Here is a 17,932-nt window from a genome sequence, read left to right as displayed (position 1 = left end):
GTTTACGTATGCAAAAGTGAATTCAGTCAAGTGACCCACATTTTAGATCTCTTTTCATTGTTCATCCAAGGTAGCGAAAAAAATTGTTTCCGTTGACAAAAATGAGGCGTGTAGTTTGAGCAAATATCAGTAGTCATTTAGAAAACAAGAGGAGAAAGAGTATAGGTGGAAAAGGGTAATTACTGTTAGTTAATTGACAGGATAATGAAATATTGACTTTGTATTGAAGGAGCGCCTGCTTAAGAAACGCAAAGAAGTCAAACAAAATGTGATGCCAAGGCTTTGTAAATACATTTATGTAAAACGGCTCTTGCAATTTGTAACACTTGAAGGTGTGGGATATGTTTGAATATATATATATATGTATTTGAAGAAAAGTATTATTGTAAATAAGTAAGTTCAAGTTTAACCGAACGTTTTATACTCTCGCAGCTCGCAAAGCCGAAAAAAATTCTTTTCGAATTTCAATATGTCTAATTTTTGGACCAGATCATGTTGTAATTCCCTTCTTATCGAATATAGATTTCGAGCGTTTTTCATTTCAATATCACTCCTTAAACAAAAACAACTTTCACTATATTAAAGGAATTTCTTTCTTTCCAGCTGCTTCAATGGCAACTCAAATAAGAACTCACCGCCCTTGGCGCTGTCCTCCAATTCGATTGGCCCACAATACAACAGCACTCCAGTGGCGACGGCTAGCATACTTGGCACGGCACCACATACCGCCAGTCCCATATCGAAATATGGTACTACACCACCAATCGCGCCAATCGGTGATATCAGCTTACCACCAGAGCATGACATCCTCGGTGCCGACAAGAGTAAAGCAGCCGATAGGAAATTGCAGCTACACGATGGTTGGAGACCGCTGCATTACAAGTAAGTACATGAGTCATGATGTTAAAATTTTATTATTATTAATTTTATTTATTAATTATATAGACCAAATATATTTTAAGTGCGAATTTCAAGGGCTTATCAACACAATTTAAGGTTTTTATTTAAAATTCCATTACTTTTCAAATTCCATACTTTACTCATATCAAAAGAAGAAAAAGAGTTTGTTTGCTTAGTTTGCAGTTGGGCAAGCTTTTTGAGATTATTAGCGAATAGTATCAAGAAAACCGCAATTAACTAAATGAATCATGTGTGATAAAATAAAAGAATTTTGATTTTTATACTCTTGCAGCCAGTTGCTACAAAGTATTTTAGTTTTGTTCACCTAACGTTTGTACGTATCACCTAAAACTAAACGAGATAAATATAGGGTTATATATATGCATGTATAAATGATCAGGCTCACGAGAAAAGCTGAAATCCGGTTGACTGTCTGTCCGTGCAAGCTGTAACTTCAGTAAAAATTGAGATATCTTGATGAAACTTGGTATGTGGGTTCCGTAGTACAAAAAAAATCGAGTTCGTAAATGGTCGTAATCGGACCACTGTCACGCCCACAAATCAACACTCAATACAATTTTCCATGCACTTGGCATAACATTCGACCTTCAGGGTCTTCAGTGAATGACTTTAAATGACGCAATCTCGTAAGCGGGAGCTGAAATCAGTCACAGTCAAACTAGGCTATTATATCTAGATTATAGTGGTGAAAAACGTATGAATATTGTGCCCAGAAATCTGACCGTTTACGACGAATAGCTTCATGTAAGTGTCTCCAAACAGCCAATTACTATTCCTTATGGCTCATTTCGTCGTCATATTCCAAAATCCACATCTCCTACATATGTGTTCGTTGATTGTATTGATGATGTACCTAACTAGGAATATATCCCACTTTAATGCAATTCGCATGAATGAATGCCGCCTGTTGTTTGACACCTTAAGAGCCTGTTGCAGCTCTGCTGTTATGATATCAAATGGCGCCGTGGACTTGAATGGTTTGAACGACTGGATCCCGCAAGTCATATGCCGCTTATCCACAAGGTCGGCAGAGACTGCGGCATCTATTTATGGTACTCCAAGAGGTACCTCTCCTGGATATGTATTGCTCAGAAAGGGAGCAGCAGAGAGCATTTTAAGCCCATCTTCACTCCTCAACACACGGAGATGCGATTATTGGCGAGGTTACTCCTGAACGAAAAGGGTTTATGAGGACCCTCTACATTCTCGCAGAAGCTGTTCCATGAAGTTCTCTTGACCTTTCTTGGAAATCCCATTGTACATACATAATATCGTCAGTTAACCCACTCCATGAGCCTTGCCGAATATTCGCTTGAAATATACTCCAAGTTCAGAGATTTGTACGGCCCACCAGGGAGATTTTCTTCTGCCCTTCGGTGTTCTCAGTGGACATAAGCTCACCAGTGCGGTTTTACACGTCGAGCTGAAGACTTCGTTTTCACGTCGAGTCTTAAGGCTGACATTTTTAGTGTGGCTGCTTAGTCCACCATACACGATTTCTGTTTTAACACTTCGAATATATGACAAATAAGTTTCAACTGAGTAGAAAACGTAGAAATTTTTGTGTATCTGAATATCAGAAATTAAGTCCATTACTATAAATATTATTGGCTTCAAGGCCCCGGTCGATTTTATGATCCCAGTATCTCCTCTAAAGGTATAAGAAATAATTTCTTTGATTATTAAAAATCTCTTAGATATATAAATATCCTAAGGTTAGTGAAAAAATTTTGAAAATATTTTTAATCCAAGCGTGACCTCCCTATTTGGGCTCAGGTCCAAATATGTAAATAAACAGCAACACCATACTCTTAAATAATTCACAGCAAGAAACTTAACGCAAATACATACATATAACACTGTAGAATCGCACAGTTTATAAACACCGGTATCCAAGTGAACACTAAATCCAGTAGCACCAACGCGTCAAATGAGCTCAACAGCAGTCACTCGAAATGCAACAACAAAATACCGCGAATTACTACACAGCAACGATCTGAGCGCATAGATAAGAAAAAGAAATGTTGCCAACATCCACAACAAGCAAAGCTCACAAAATAACAAAAAACAGTTAACAAATACAATCAGAATTACAAAAAAAAACAACTAAAGCGACGAGAACAAAACGAGATATCAAACAACCCGACATAAAGTGACAGACGGTAGCATTTGCCTTCGCCGCGTTCGCGCAACCATTGTTGCACTAACGGACGTGGCGGCACTGGCATACAAAAAACAAAAGCAAACACACCGCATGCATGCGCGCAATTGGCACACAAACGAACGTCATTAATATCGCAGATGCACGCGATGCCACGCGTTCGGAATGCGGTGCGGCAGCCGGTGTGAATTGAATTGACTTGAATAACTATGCAGTTGAAAAGCGCCAGCGCGGCAATAGAAATTATAGAAATCGGATGGACAGACCTGCGTTGACGTTTAGCGGCCGACAGCGGCGTAAGTCGAAGGCGTGCGGATCAACGCGCTTCAGTTCAGAGACAGTTGAGTTGAGCGTTGCACTAACGCCTTGTGCCTTGTTGTTGCGCTGGTCAAATCATTGTTGCCTCTTGTCTCGTACATGTTGATCTCTACGCTTGTGGTCTCGACGCGGTTCTTGTGATCGTGCCGCGCCGAGTCAACGCGTCAGTCCACAAGTGTAATCGGTGATCAGTGGAAGAAGTCTGTTGGTTATACATATGAAATTGTGGCATGGCAAAGGAGAATGCGGCATTTCCTGGTTTACAGCAATTACATATTTCAAAGCGTGCGAAGCAAAGTGATTGTCACTCAATCGTGTTGACTCTGTGCGTTTCGCTCGCTGATCGCTCTTCTATTGATCGTTGAGCGGGTTAGAGGTGCAGCAATGCGTTGATCGTGAGGCTTTCGTTTCTAATTCGATGTTGCAATGCGAAAGCAATCAGAAAATTGCAAAAATAACAAGAAATGTTGATGGCAGCTGGTTTGCTGTTAAACTTGTGTGCGGCACGTGCGTCAAACTGTATGTAATAGCGGTACTCCACACTTCATGTGCCATTTCGAGCGTTTGATCGCTCTCGCAGAGACTTGTTCCTCACAAATTGGATGATGCTATATATTTAAATGGGGGTTTGTCTAAGAGATTGGGCCTCATGCATAAAAACGAGTAAAAGCGCTGAGTTGAGTCAAGTGAGCAATTGCTCGTAAGTTGAGTTCGATCAAACAGCAACAGCTCTTACTCAATTTCGTATGCATAAAAATGAGTTCAAACCAATTACAATTACTTGAGCAAACTGAGATCAAACCTCTAAGCGCAAACATGTCGTCAAGTGGAAGTGAATTTGAAGTAGAGCTAAAAAATAATAATAAAATGGAAATTGACGATATTTCAAATTTTTTGGTTGACAAAATAAAAGAAAATAAATATTTACTAGAAAAAAGTCAGTTACCAAGCATAAAAAGTAAAAAAAACAAGCAATAGAAATATGTGTGAAAGAAATTTGGCAAAAATTTGGAATGGAACTGTCGGAGAAAAACATTATAAAAAAAATAGCACACATGAAATGTCGGGTTAAAAGTAAAATAGACATAAATAAAACAGGCAATAAAAAGATTATTTTAAAAAACTGGGAAGCAGAATTATCCTCATTGCTTTGTTCTGATTCTAATCCCTCAACAAACAAACTTCCTGGTAAGTGCACCGTTATCAAATTTATTTGTTTATTCCAATTTTGTTGTTGATTTCGCTCTTCGTTTATTTTTTTACAGTTCATCTCTTTCTTGGAACCAATGGCGACAACTGTACGCTGTCTGTCAATACATTAGAAGAGACATCAGCAACAACAACATCAGAAACAAAAACAACAGTAACATCAGCAGCAAAACAGCAAAGAAAGCGCCGTTGCACTGATAGCGACGATCAAACTGTAAATTTTTTTATTTTATTTTACATTTTGCTATATGTTGTTTATTTTTGAAGGTTTACAAAAAGTCAACAGCAATTTTGAGTCGTTATGAGACTGATGAGACAAGGGAGTTAAATTTTCAAAAGCTGCAGAGGCTTGTTTTGTTAAAGCAAAACAAAGTTCTTTCCGCAAAATTACAGATTTTGCAAGAAAAACTTGTGGAAAGAGGGTTGGAGTTCCATGAATGATTACAATTACTAATATATAATGAATTAATATTATATTTTTGTACATATGTACATATTTTATTATTATTTTTATTCGTTAAATAGTGAATTACATTTATTTTGTTTTTGTATAAAAAAGTGGATTTTATTAATGTTAATTGTTTTTATAAACAAAAAAAAAAAATAAAAATATTCGTTTATTTTAATTTGATAATAAATTTGCGATCATCCGCCTTTTGTTTTTTCCAGCTTCTGAAAGTCTTGTCGTTTGTTGTTCGATATAATTTCCTAATTGCCATACATCATTATTGTTGTAATCGTCGTTGATTGGAATGTAATCGTCTTTTAAAAATTTAGCTATGTTATGTAAAATGAAACAACTAGCTATTACGTGAGGCGCCAGCTCTGTCGATACACGAATTTTATATTGAAGTATCGAAAATCTTTGCTTCAATTGCCCAAAACACCGCTCTATAATGACACGTTCCTTTGTAAACACTTTGTTGAATTTTTTTTCTAATTCAGTTGTTGGGTTCCGGAATGGTGTCATTAGCCATGGACATATCCCATAGCCCTCATCCCCGAGAAGTAATGCATCGTTTGTTACACTTTGCATTATCCTACATACCTCGCTGTTTCGTAGGATGCGTGAATCGTGAACTGATCCAGGCCAGGATATGTCAACGCTAGTAAATAGTTCTTTTGCATCGCAAGTGGCCTGCACATTTATAGAGTGGAGTAGAGCCTTTTCTGCAAATATATTCGTCGCTTTGATTTTTGGGTTTTTTTATTTTTATGTGAGTGCAATCAATCGCTCCAATTGCAAATGGAAAGAAATAATTTGCTTGCCATTTCCTTTGAGCATCTTTTATTGCATCTCCATCTTTCGGGAATTTTATCCACTCGCTTGCTTTAGAAGATATAAGTTTCGCAACTTCCGCAATAATTCGCGACACAGTTGATTGATGGACACCAATATCTGTGGCTATACCATTTTGAAATCCAGGATCTGCACAAAATCTTAAATATAGTCGAATTTTATCAACGTTGCTGAGGGCACCACCACGTGTTTCTTCTGACTCCTCAAACAAATAATTAGCCAACCAGCAGATGCTACTATCATCAAACCTATGTATTTTCATTTTATTATTAATTATATAAAAAAATAATAAAAATAAGAATATAAACCTGTATAATTTTTTATCCTCACTTGCTAAACTTGTTTTACGCTGTTGATAAACTTTTGGATTTCTTTGTGGCACAAAATATTCAGCCATGATTCCTTTTTAGTGTACGCGAGTCAACTATAGGCAGCCTCAACAAAATTTGAGCAAGAGCTCACAAAAAAGAGCAAAAGCTTGTTTTTATGCATATGAAAGTGAGCACAAGCTCATCGAACTTAGTTCGAACATAGTTCGAACTGAGCATGACGAGATCAAACCTGAGTAGTGAGTAAAAGCAAATACAACAAATTTTATTATGCATACGACAAGCACCTTTTACTCAAAAAATCGAGTCAGAGCAAAAGCTCACGTTTTATGCATGAGACCCATTGTTTTACAAAAAATGTCGAATTAATTATTTAAATTATCATGTCACTAAAACCAACGTGCGAAATGGTGAATAGAACATACTCTAACCTATATATCCGGAATAATACGTATTTAAAGGAAGTTCATGAGGTGATTTCTTTAAAATTACTTTTTTAATTTACGAAAATCTTCATTTTTATGCAACGCAATTTCAGTATCGTGGGGATGTATAGGATTCAACCTGAGTAGCTTCACATAGAAACAGTGAGTTTACAAATGTATATAATGGTAATGCAGTCGAAGGAAAACTGTCGGTTCTGAGACCTTACGTCGAAGAAACCGGCGCATGTATACCTTGAATGCCCAGTAGTTGCTGAGAAGGTGCAAAGTCTTCGAATTGACGTATCTGCAAAGGAGTATGTCACCTTTTTTAACTGGAGAGACATATAGTATGTATAAGTACAGGAAACCAAAGTCGCAGATCTTACTTAGTTTATTGCATAACAACTATGTTGTCACTATGGAAGGACGAATCGTTGGTGACTTAAAGAATATAAGGCCTTTTCACGCAAAACGCTGTCATCACAAAAGTTAGAGAGATTGCAAGAGAGCTCGACATTTCTCCCAAGTCCGCTCGAATTATTTTGATAGATACTTTTGGTAGGAACAAAGCCATCGAGGGATTCTCAAAGAAGTACGAGTATGCCACCTCCATTAGCCGCGTTTTCAGGCTTCCTTAATGCTATTTGGTTAGATGAGGTGAGTGAGGGGAGAACAGAAAGAAACAAAAACAAACTTGACTTAAGCCGTTTTAACAGAAATATTAACAACCACACTGGCTCCATATTTTGCAACATTAGCTGCAGAAATTTTCTTTTTCAAAGACGACAGTTGACAGCTGACAGATGTTTGACGCGTTGCGCCCAAGCTCGTTAATCAGACACTTCGCTGGTTGCTTTTATTATAAGATACTCGTACTGAGCGCGCTTGCTAATTGATTTAATTAGTTAATGCTTATGGCAAAAATAAGTTGAAGGAGCAAACTTGTTCCTATGTGCTACAGTTTTATACATTTTTTATTGAATATATGTACTTAATATATGTAATAATGTATATAAGTTACGTTATAATAAATTAGAATTATTTGCATATTGCCGTACACCTCATGACTACCGCTGGCAGATCTTTCAAACCATAATTGAATGAATAATTAAAATCCGTTACGACTTTCCATTATTGCAAATTTACAATTGCTTTGTTATTGTTTGTGGTGGCGCCTGGTGTTTCCTATGACTCTATTGACTATTGTTGGCTGTTGCATTCACTGATGATCGCATGCACCGAGGCGGATTTTCAAAGCTTTCAAACACAAAAGATTCTATATTTAATGACGCTTGTCATTAGGTTGATATACACGAATTAAAATTTATACATACATATGTATATGGACTCATATATAACGTCGATAGTTTATTCGGCGTCATTGGCTTTATTGATTTATGGGCTAATTGTTAGTGTAGGTGCCAAGATCGCTGTAAAATTTCGTTTTGCTTTTCTAAGGTACAGAGATAAGCAAATTGAGCTGTAATATTTTATGCACTACATATTATACATATGTATATATTTAATAAATAAATATATTTGCATATCTTCATTAGCATTCATTAACAAATATTATACAGAAGCACATTGCCAGTTAGCTTTTTGCAATTTTTTCTCGCAATTGAAAGAAAATGTAAATATATTGGATAGTCGAAAAAGTCTTTTCGTATTTACAATCAATCTTCAACTTTTTTTTTTTATTTATACTAATAAATAAATAAACAAATATCATTTTGCCATTTTTCGGCTAGAGACATTATTCCATCAGTGTAAATCGAAAGTTCGAAATTTCCAGAATGGAATCGAACGTACCACTGTTGTTCTACACGAACTGATACAGCGTCGTCTCAATTTCATTAGTGCCTTGTGTGGCATTCTTCCCTTTTTTATACAAAAATTACAAAAATCTTCATTATTTTAACTCAATTTTGAACAGCTGTAACTTTCTTCCAACTTTTCCGAATTTAATTTTTTTTTTGTTAAATAAAGCTTAAAATTTCACCTTTCCAACACTATATGGTATGACACAATGTGATTGGTAGCACTGGAGATATACGACCGCAACGACATTTATTGACAAAATACGAAAATACTTTTTCGTGTAGCCAATATTAGTGTAGAGTTTAAGGAGGTTTGGAGATATGACCAACCTCCCCCAAAGCTAATTCCGTCTCCTTGCCGCGCTCTATACTGGGCACTGCACGCTCAAGAAAAACTTGATCAACAAGGTACTGTGCAAACTACGGGTTTTGCGCGCTGAAACTCCAGAACACCTGATTCTAGATTACCCAGCATTTTGTAGTAGCAGGCTCAAGGCTTTTGAATTCATCTACGTCAACAATCCGTTCATCTACGTGGACAGGGATCTGCAAGCTACTGAAATTGTTCAGTATGCTGGATCTTTGTGACATGGGAGAGGGCACAGTGCAAACCCTCAATTATTTTCTATCTATCTATAGTAAAGTATAGAGTTTGACCAAATTAAGTGGAAGCTTTTTATTATTCTTAAAATTTTTGGAACCAAGAGAGTATATGGCTTATGTTTTTACTCTGAACAGTGTATATTAAGTTTGTCCCGAAGTACAAATTTCAATTATTCACTTACTTTTTTAAAGTTAAACAAAAAACACCACTAAGCATATAATATAAATATCTCTTTTCAGCATTGTGATTGAGCCGAACATTAAAACCGCCACCAACAATGGTAGCATTACCATTGAGGTACAACGTGACGCCAATATCCCTACTCTGCTTCCGATTATTCTTGATGTGCACAATATTTCCATTTCGAATGTGCGCGTCATACGCTCGCCCAGCAATGACTCAACCAGCGATGAAATCGAATTGGATTTCGATGGTAAATACGGTGAGAACAACTCATCCTTTGTGGTGGCCGTTAGTAAAGGTATTGAGGATGAGCGCGATGTCAAGTTGATTGTTAGCATGGATTTTGTTAGTCAGATAACCGACACGCTTCAAGGTGTGTACAGAACAAGCTATACGAATTTGGAAACCAATAAAATCGAGTGAGTATAAAGAAGAATAAAGTTTTTCATATATAAATATTTATTATTTACATTGTTCTCTCTCCAAAATTCTTTTTACGACAGATGGATGGTCAGCACGCAATTTTCGCCCGTCGATGCTCGGCGCGCATTCCCTTGCTTCGATCGTCCCGACATGAAGGCAAACTTTACCATTACTATTATTCGCGATGACAAACTCGGCATGGCGTTGTCTAATATGCCGCTCTATCGTAGCTCGTGAGTTGCCCTTCTTTTTTGTCATAACTAATCGTCATACTTATGTATGTAATGCAAATATTTTTTATTGTTTCTTGTTTTTAGTGTACACCGTCCCGGCTTCACGCGCGATGATTTCGTAACGTCACCAAAGATGCCCATCTACAGCTTCGCCTTTGTCGTCTCCAATTTGGTGAAATCTCATTATTCCGACTTGGATGCAAGCCTAGTACCGCGCGTAGAGATATGGACCCGCCCTGAAAATACCGAAATGACAAATTATGCGTATTCAATGCTGCGAAAGTTCCTGCCCTACTTCGAAGATTATTTTGGCATAAAGAACCGTCTGTCGAAAATCGATATGGTGTCGATACCGGATTTTGGTTTTAGCGCTATGGAAAATTGGGGACTAATTACATTCAGGTTAGTTGACGCTTGGTATAAACGCTCAATATTTCTTTTAAGTTTTTTTGTACTAAATAATCTGCGATTTTTGTAAAGTCCTTAAGTCCAGATTGCCTCTCTTTGCAATGTTCGAGGTACACTCAAAAACTTCTGACCTCACTCTTTGATTTTCTGATATAAGGAATGCTATAGTATACTGAGTTTCGCTGAAGCTTTGAGATAAAATGAACCTCCAAGGAAATATTTTTAATTATCTCAAGATTTATGTAATAATTTTTTGTGGTTCTATAAGAGTCGGTGAATATTAGGCTTCTATAAAACTGACACCACATATGATCCTTCCTGGACAATTAATATAATTATTATATCCTTTGAAATAGGTCTCTTTTGAGTAATGGAAAAAATTTCGAAAGATTTTCATTATTGGTTCAAGATAGAGCAAAGTTATATGACCACCTCTGTCATCTCTCTAAATCTACCAAGATCATTTTCGAGTACTATTTTTGGATGATCCACATTATATTTAGGATGACTCACATATGACAATTGTTATAAGTTGAATGACCTTCACCGAATTCCCTCCTCTTAGTCAAATGCTTGAGTTTGAACTCTGTTTCGGGCTATCAAAGAGTCATATTTTAAAAACCCAGTTTAAGCCGGTCGGGCTGAAGCATTTGGTTCTAAAGATCTACTGTTGATCCTATGGATACTAGATTTCCATAAAACGAATGTACTTTTTATAAACTTTCAGAGATTCCGCTCTCCTCGTGCCCGAAGATCTTGATCGTGCTTCTTCGTCAGAACACATGGAACATGTTGCCCAGATTGTCGCACACGAATTGGCGCATCAATGGTTTGGCAATTTGGTCACACCCAAATGGTGGGACGATCTTTGGCTGAAGGAAGGTTTTGCCTGCTACATGAGCTACTTGGCGCTGAATTCCATACGTCCCGAATTCCAAATTATGGACACTTACACCATCTACGAATTCGGCGATGCCATGCAACATGATGCCGACAACAGTTCGCATTCCATTGCTTTCGATGTGAAATCAACAACCGACATACGTCGCATCTTCGATCCGATCACCTATTCAAAGGGTAACATACTGCTGCGTATGTTGAGCTCATTTGTGGGCGATGAAGCCTTCCGTGCGGCCACACAAGATTTACTGAAGTCCTACGCTTACGACAATGCCGATCGTGATGTGTTGTGGGATTTTATGACACGACATGCGCATGAGCGTAAGACCCTGCCCGATAGTCTGCAAGTGAAAACGGTAATGGATTCATGGATAATGAAACCTGGTTATCCCGTTGTAACCGTCGAGCGCCGTGATGCTGATCTGGTGTTGACACAAGAACGTTATATGTTGCCCTCGCGAAATATGTCGGATGACAGCCGTTTTGTTGTGCCGATTACCTTCGAAACGGATGAGCTACGCAAGGGCGACAATATACCTACACATTGGATGTTGGAGACTGATCGACAGATTGTCATAAGCGACGCCTTTACCTCGGAAAATAATACGGATAATGTGGTGTACGTGAACTTGAACCGTCAGGGTTACTATCGCGTCAACTATGATATGCCCTCATGGTTAGCATTGAAGAAAAAATTCACCACGCTTCCCCGTATCACACGCGCACAACTTTTGGATGATGCTTTGCATTTGGCGCAAGCCGAGTACTTGACCTATGACATACCGCTGACCTTCCTTATGGAGATCTTCACAGCCACCGATGACGAACTACTGTGGCGTGCAACGCAACGTGGCCTCAATTACCTCATCTATATGCTGCATCGCGAGCCTGCCTATGAGACATTCAGAGTGAGTAAGCGTAATTTTCGGAGTTGAAAAAGTGTATAGCAATCTATTTCCTACAGGCCTTTATGAAATTCATTGTACGCCCCGCCTTCGACCGCTACGGCTTGAATGAGCCGGACAATGAGTCGCACATACAGTTGCAACATCGCGCCAATATTGCGCGTCTCGCATGCAAATTCAACTACGATCGCTGTACAATGCCAGCGCACCGGAAGTATCGCGAGTGGATGGCCGATCCCAAACTCAATCCGTATGTGCTGTGCAACTGTTTAGACTTTTAATGCAAATTTAATAATATTTCTTTTTACAGCATTAAGCCAAATTTGAAATCGATCATTTATTGCACGGCGCTCGCTGAGGGTTCCTTCCAGGAATGGTATTTTGCTTACAAACAATACAAACGCACCACAAGCGCATCCGAGAAGGAACAGATCTTAACATCTTTGGGCTGCACCACAAAGCCATGGCTGCTCTCCAAGTATGTGATGGAAGATCATGAAATAATTTTTTTTTTAAGAAATCTTCCAGTCTCAAATACTTATATAAAATATGAAATTCATTTGCAGATATCTAAATATGACCATCGATCCAACTTCTGGTATATTGAAGCAGGATGGCGCTCGCGCTTTCCGCGCCGTTGCTGAGAATCCGATTGGTTACGAAATTGCATTTGATTTTCTGCAATCGAAAATCAAGGAAATCTCTGAATAGTAAGTTGAATATTGTTTATTGTGACATTTGAAATAAGAAAGTTCTGGTTAAGTTAGCCAAGACTCCTACTTTCGGTAAGACCCCTTTTTCAATTTGTACATTGGCGTTCGATCTTCCATCTTCGAGGAGGCATCAAACCATTCTAAAAAAAATAAAATATAAAATAAATTTACAAACGAGCCTTACTATTAAAGCTGTAGAAATTAACGGTAAAGTGTTAAAATGTGAAGTTGGCTGTCAAAAAATTGTCATGAAACAAAATTACTTAGTGAACGACCCGTAATATTTAGATAGATCTAAAAATCTGCTCCTATTTACAAAGAATTGATCCTAAAATACCGAATGTATGTTTTCTCCGCACATGAATAGTCTTAACATTCATTCAATACACGTTTCTCTGTAACTAAACCCCATCTAAATAGCTAATTTTCTGGACAAACATTTAGACGCAGCACATAACCTCACCTATAAACGGGTTTCAATATTCTTTACTATGTTTCTGTCGAGATCGTCGTATAGAAAATGCAAGGATTTTCCAGTGATGGTCACCTTTTAGGATGTTGGCCGTACCCCATTCTTGGCAATCTCGTCCACTATTGCATTTCTCTCAATGCCCTTTTTGCCCTGGCACCCAGTAAATGTGAAGTTGCTTACTTCTGGGAAAACTTTCCACTGCTTCTCTGCTTCCTAAGCAACTTCTGGCCGATATGCGATACGAGGTTACTGCCTTGATTGCTGCTTGACTGTCTACGTCGATATTGACTCTGCAATTGCCTGCAGGTTCATTATAGGCCAGCTCTACTACTTTCGCAATAGCAAAGACCTCAGCTTGAAATATACTGCAGTGGACCGACAACTTAACTTACTTGCGTTATGCCTAACTCTGGACAGTATGTTCCCACATCGACTCCATCATCCATTTTCGAGCCATTCGTATAGATGTGTGTTGCACGTAGTTAACACACCTTTAGGCCAGCCATCTTTTACTATAACCCGTCCGCTTCGTTCGCTTATTATCCATTATGTTAAGTTTTTGATTCGGGGGTCTTTAACCCATCTTTTAGACCTACCGCCAGGTACCTCATTACTAATGGCCGTTGTATTAGCCATTCACCAACTTCTGAGGATGCATATAGAGCAGTCCAACATAAGGGGATAACACCCATTAACCAGTCAACACCCGCGCGGAGGATACAGCTAAGAAGAATTTTCCCCGACCGATAAAGCATTATAGCGTTCCATGCGCTTATTCCTTGTTTTTTGTTGTGGCTGGCTTCTCGGTCTTGGAGAGTCCATCAGATCTTTCCCCTTTCGGAAATCTATTCGTGTTCGCATTACAAATTTGTTTTGCAATTAACATTCTGTAAAGATCAATGTTATCTTAACAGAGGGCATCCAAGTATATATTACCTTTTGAAGCATGCTTTCAGGCGCGAATGTGACCATGAATGATCTTTATTTTGATAAAAATTGAGTGGATTTTATTCTCATAGATGCAGCAATAATAGAAATTAGAACAATTAATTATTTTGTATGAATATATACTGTTGATTTAAGATATTTTAAGAATTGAAGCATTGTAATTGATATTGCAATCGTTTCTGTATGAATTTTATAATGCAGACTGAGATTTATAGATACGACTGTGAAGAAAATTATTGAGAAGTATGCGAAATTTTTAGAAAACGTTTATTTTTTTCTTTTTTTTTTTGAATACGTATTTAATCAAAATGTTTAATATCGAAAATCGAAAAATTTATTTTGAAAAATATATACATATATTTGTAAATCTAAGAGTGCTAATTATGCTTAACGACTAACATACCCTTTCCTCACATTTCTAGCTTCGGCGACGGTTTCTCCACACTCACCGAAATGATCAAATCCATCACCACCTACATGAATAAGGAATACCACAAAGATCAGCTGCAGCAATTTGCCGATCGTGCACGCAAACTCGGTCTGACAGCAGTCGAAGAAGCCATCGGCTTGGCCATGGAGCAAGTTAACAACAACATTTACTGGCGTGAGCATTCTTACTACCAACTGAAGGACTTCCTAGAAGCGATAGTTAGCGAATTTCACATAAATATATTTTAAGTAAAACGAAAGTACGCTGGTAGAGAGTAAGAAACAGGAGAACGAAAAGGCAAACATGCAAGAGCAGTGCTTAGGAATCTAGGAAATGAGTTTGAGCGTTATGTAAGTGGCTGATGTTTGATTGAGAGTGCAGTGCGCGTGGAGCAGACTAAATGAATGAGCGATTTGTTGTAAAAGTGTACAATCTACTCATTTCCTTTTTAGCATAAGATAGTTTACTATGTAGTGTAAGCGTGTAAGCTGTTGTAAGAGGAACCACATAGGAGCTTTAAATTTTGCGTGACAACAACAAGCAATTCACCGTTAACAAAAACAAAAATCGTATTGACATTGAAATTTTTGTATTTAAGCACACAATTGAAAATTATATATTGTAATAATATTTTGTTTTGCCAACAAAGTGATATATTTGTATAAGTGAATGTACCATATTTCCTCTGCTGAAGAAATGAAGCCAACTTTTAACTAACGGAAAAAGAGAGTGTAAAAGTAATGTGAATTTATTTTTTTAGCACAGAAGCAACGAGTATTTTGAATTATATTTTGTAATTTAAATTTATTATTAATCATTTTAAATTTGTTATAATTAATTTCAAATTTATTATTATTAATTTCGATTATTATTATTTTTTATTTATCATTAACGATTTTGATTTTGCCTTGTAAGATGATATTTTTAGTGTTTTTCTTTCGAATTATTTATTTGCTCATAAAATAATTATTTACTACTTACAAAAATGCGCGCCAATATCTATAAGAATTTAAATACAAATACAATCAGTGTTTAATGTGTGAATAAAATTCAAAATTAAGCAGCATTTAAAGGGGTTTTAGGCAACCCTGAGCATTTGAAAATTGTCAATTTGTAAATATGCTTATCAAAAGTATTGAATTTGTATGTTAAACTTCACAAAATGGCGCGTTCATATTAAAAACACTAACACATACATATAGTATATACATATACCTATATGTACACGAACGATTTGAATACCAATAACGACACTACGCCACAATAATACACTATTTACTTACATATAAATATTTAAAAATACTACCATATAATACTTAGACACTTACAGTTACACATACAAACACATCAACTATACGAAAATATTTAATTTTTATAATTATAATGTCAAATCATCAGGTCTCTATTATATAACAGATATTTTTAACATTTTTATATACCAATTGTAACTGTAAAATTAATTAGTTATGTCTACTCATATAACCACATTACAATTTAAACAACTAAATTTAATAATTGTAGTGATGTTCCTATGTTGAAGCGCATGCATACATATGTATGTATGTGTGTAAAATATATATTTGTATGTAAAACGAACTGCAAATAATTGCAGGAAAAATTTAACTATTTTACTAAAAACTAAAAATTTGGCCAGAAGCACGATTTTAGCTATAAGTTCAATAAGAATAAACATGAAAATTAAATAATAAAAAAATTATTAAATAAATAATAAAAAAATAAATAAAAAGAAAAAGAAAAACTATTTTATTAAAACATTTTCGAAAACATGTTGCATACTTATCAACGCAGTGCATTTCACAGCGATTTTGGAACTGAAATTGCTGGAACATGCCTGAGAAACAGAAAAAAATAAATACTAAAATTTCTAACGGCACGCAAAATAAACTTAAAATATTACAAAATTATTTAAAAATTTAATTTAAATATTTTTTCAGTAAAAAAAAATTTGTTTAAAATATTAAAAAAAATTAAAAACTGAATTGAAATATTTTTTGAGTAAAAAAAATTAGTTTAAATTATTAAAAAAAATTAAAAAAAAATTTAATTGAAATATGTTTTGAGTAAAAAAATTTGTTTAAAATATTACAAAAAATGACAAATTTAATTCTTTTGACAAAAACTATTTGAAATACGACAAATCTCATTAAATATTTTTTAGACAACTATACGCATGATTCAATTGCATAAGGTTGTGCTACTTTAGAGCGTTCCTCTTCTTACGAAAATATTTTTTAAAAAATAATGACAAATAACATTTTTTTCTCATGAATTTCTTGATTACATTTTGATGATTTCAAACTTTTTTTACAATTTTTTTATATTTTTTTTTTGCGTTTTTTTTAATTTTTTTTGTATTGAGTTATCACTCAAAGTATTTTCATTAGCTAAAATGATTAAAAAAACAAGACAAAAACGTTAATTTTGGCTGCGGAAGCTAACAAAATGAGTGTTTCGGTTGTCCGATAAATAACCGACCTCAACGTGAAGCTAGCGGCACATCTGAAAAAAAAGTTTCTACTTCAAATTGTGCATATTATAATAGCTACTCGCCAAAATTTCAGAAATTTATCTTGCGCAATTATCTGTTGACAGTCGTTTTTGTGAGTCTATTTCGGTGATTTCCCTAAAATGGAAAAAATTGAATATCGAGCTGTAATTAAATTTTTATTTTTGAAAGGCAATACGCCTTCACAAATCAAAGATGAGTTGGACTCTGTGTATGGTGACTCTGCACCATCGTTTACCACCGTAAAATTTTGGGCAGCTGAATTTAAACGTGGTCGCAGGAGCTTGGAAGATGATGAACATCCTGACGACCAAAAACTGTAACCACTAACGATAACATCGCTAAAGTTCATCAATTGGTACTAGACTACCGCCGGATTATAGTTAGGGAAATAGCTGAGATTATGAAGATGTCAAAAGAAACTGTTTGTCACATATTAAACCAAGATTTGGGCATGAGAAAGCTGTCCGCGCGTTGGGTGCCGCGTTTGCTTACGCTAGACCACAAACGTGCGCGCATGAACATTTCCAGCGCTCTGTTGGCTCAGTTTAGAGGCAATAAAACCCGTTTTTGGCGCCGATTGATAACTGTAGACGAAACTTCGATTCATCATTATACGCCCGAAACAAAAATCCAATCTAAACAGTGGATTGAAAAGGGGGAACCAGCCCCAAAAAAAACTAAAGCTGTGTATTCGGCTGGG

General features: G+C 36.3%; 1 protein-coding gene and 2 long non-coding RNA genes across 12 annotated transcripts in view; 2 read left to right on the top strand and 1 right to left on the bottom strand.

Moving 5' to 3' along the window:
* LOC105231941 (aminopeptidase N) overlaps window positions 1–17,204 on the top strand; it is a 186,356-nt gene extending 169,152 nt beyond the window's left edge. For all 10 annotated transcript variants that reach the window (XM_049449254.1, XM_049449248.1, XM_049449253.1 and 7 more), the window contains 9 exons: window positions 604–882; window positions 9,327–9,689; window positions 9,774–9,926; window positions 10,011–10,328; window positions 11,062–12,142; window positions 12,199–12,389; window positions 12,450–12,617; window positions 12,706–12,849; window positions 14,695–17,204. In XM_049449254.1, coding sequence (XP_049305211.1) covers window positions 604–882; window positions 9,327–9,689; window positions 9,774–9,926; window positions 10,011–10,328; window positions 11,062–12,142; window positions 12,199–12,389; window positions 12,450–12,617; window positions 12,706–12,849; window positions 14,695–14,950 — 2,953 coding nt within the window. In that variant the 3' untranslated portion in view covers window positions 14,951–17,204. The remainder of the gene's footprint in view (window positions 1–603; window positions 883–9,326; window positions 9,690–9,773; window positions 9,927–10,010; window positions 10,329–11,061; window positions 12,143–12,198; window positions 12,390–12,449; window positions 12,618–12,705; window positions 12,850–14,694) is intronic.
* Window positions 3,149–5,064, top strand: LOC125776553 (uncharacterized). The gene is made up of 3 exons (XR_007421813.1): window positions 3,149–4,588; window positions 4,666–4,823; window positions 4,877–5,064. It is a non-coding gene; the product is annotated as an uncharacterized LOC125776553 (long non-coding RNA).
* LOC125776554 (uncharacterized) lies at window positions 5,198–9,282 on the bottom strand. The gene is made up of 2 exons (XR_007421814.1): window positions 6,218–9,282; window positions 5,198–6,157 (listed from the first exon to the last, which is right to left on the bottom strand). It is a non-coding gene; the product is annotated as an uncharacterized LOC125776554 (long non-coding RNA).
* Window positions 17,205–17,932: the final 728 nt, after the last annotated feature.

This window comes from Bactrocera dorsalis, chromosome 2 (assembly GCF_023373825.1).
Source record: "Bactrocera dorsalis isolate Fly_Bdor chromosome 2, ASM2337382v1, whole genome shotgun sequence".
In the NCBI taxonomy this organism is placed as follows: domain Eukaryota; kingdom Metazoa; phylum Arthropoda; class Insecta; order Diptera; family Tephritidae; genus Bactrocera; species Bactrocera dorsalis.
Note: the sequence above shows the minus strand (reverse complement) of the source record. Positions and strands in the feature narration are given on the sequence as shown.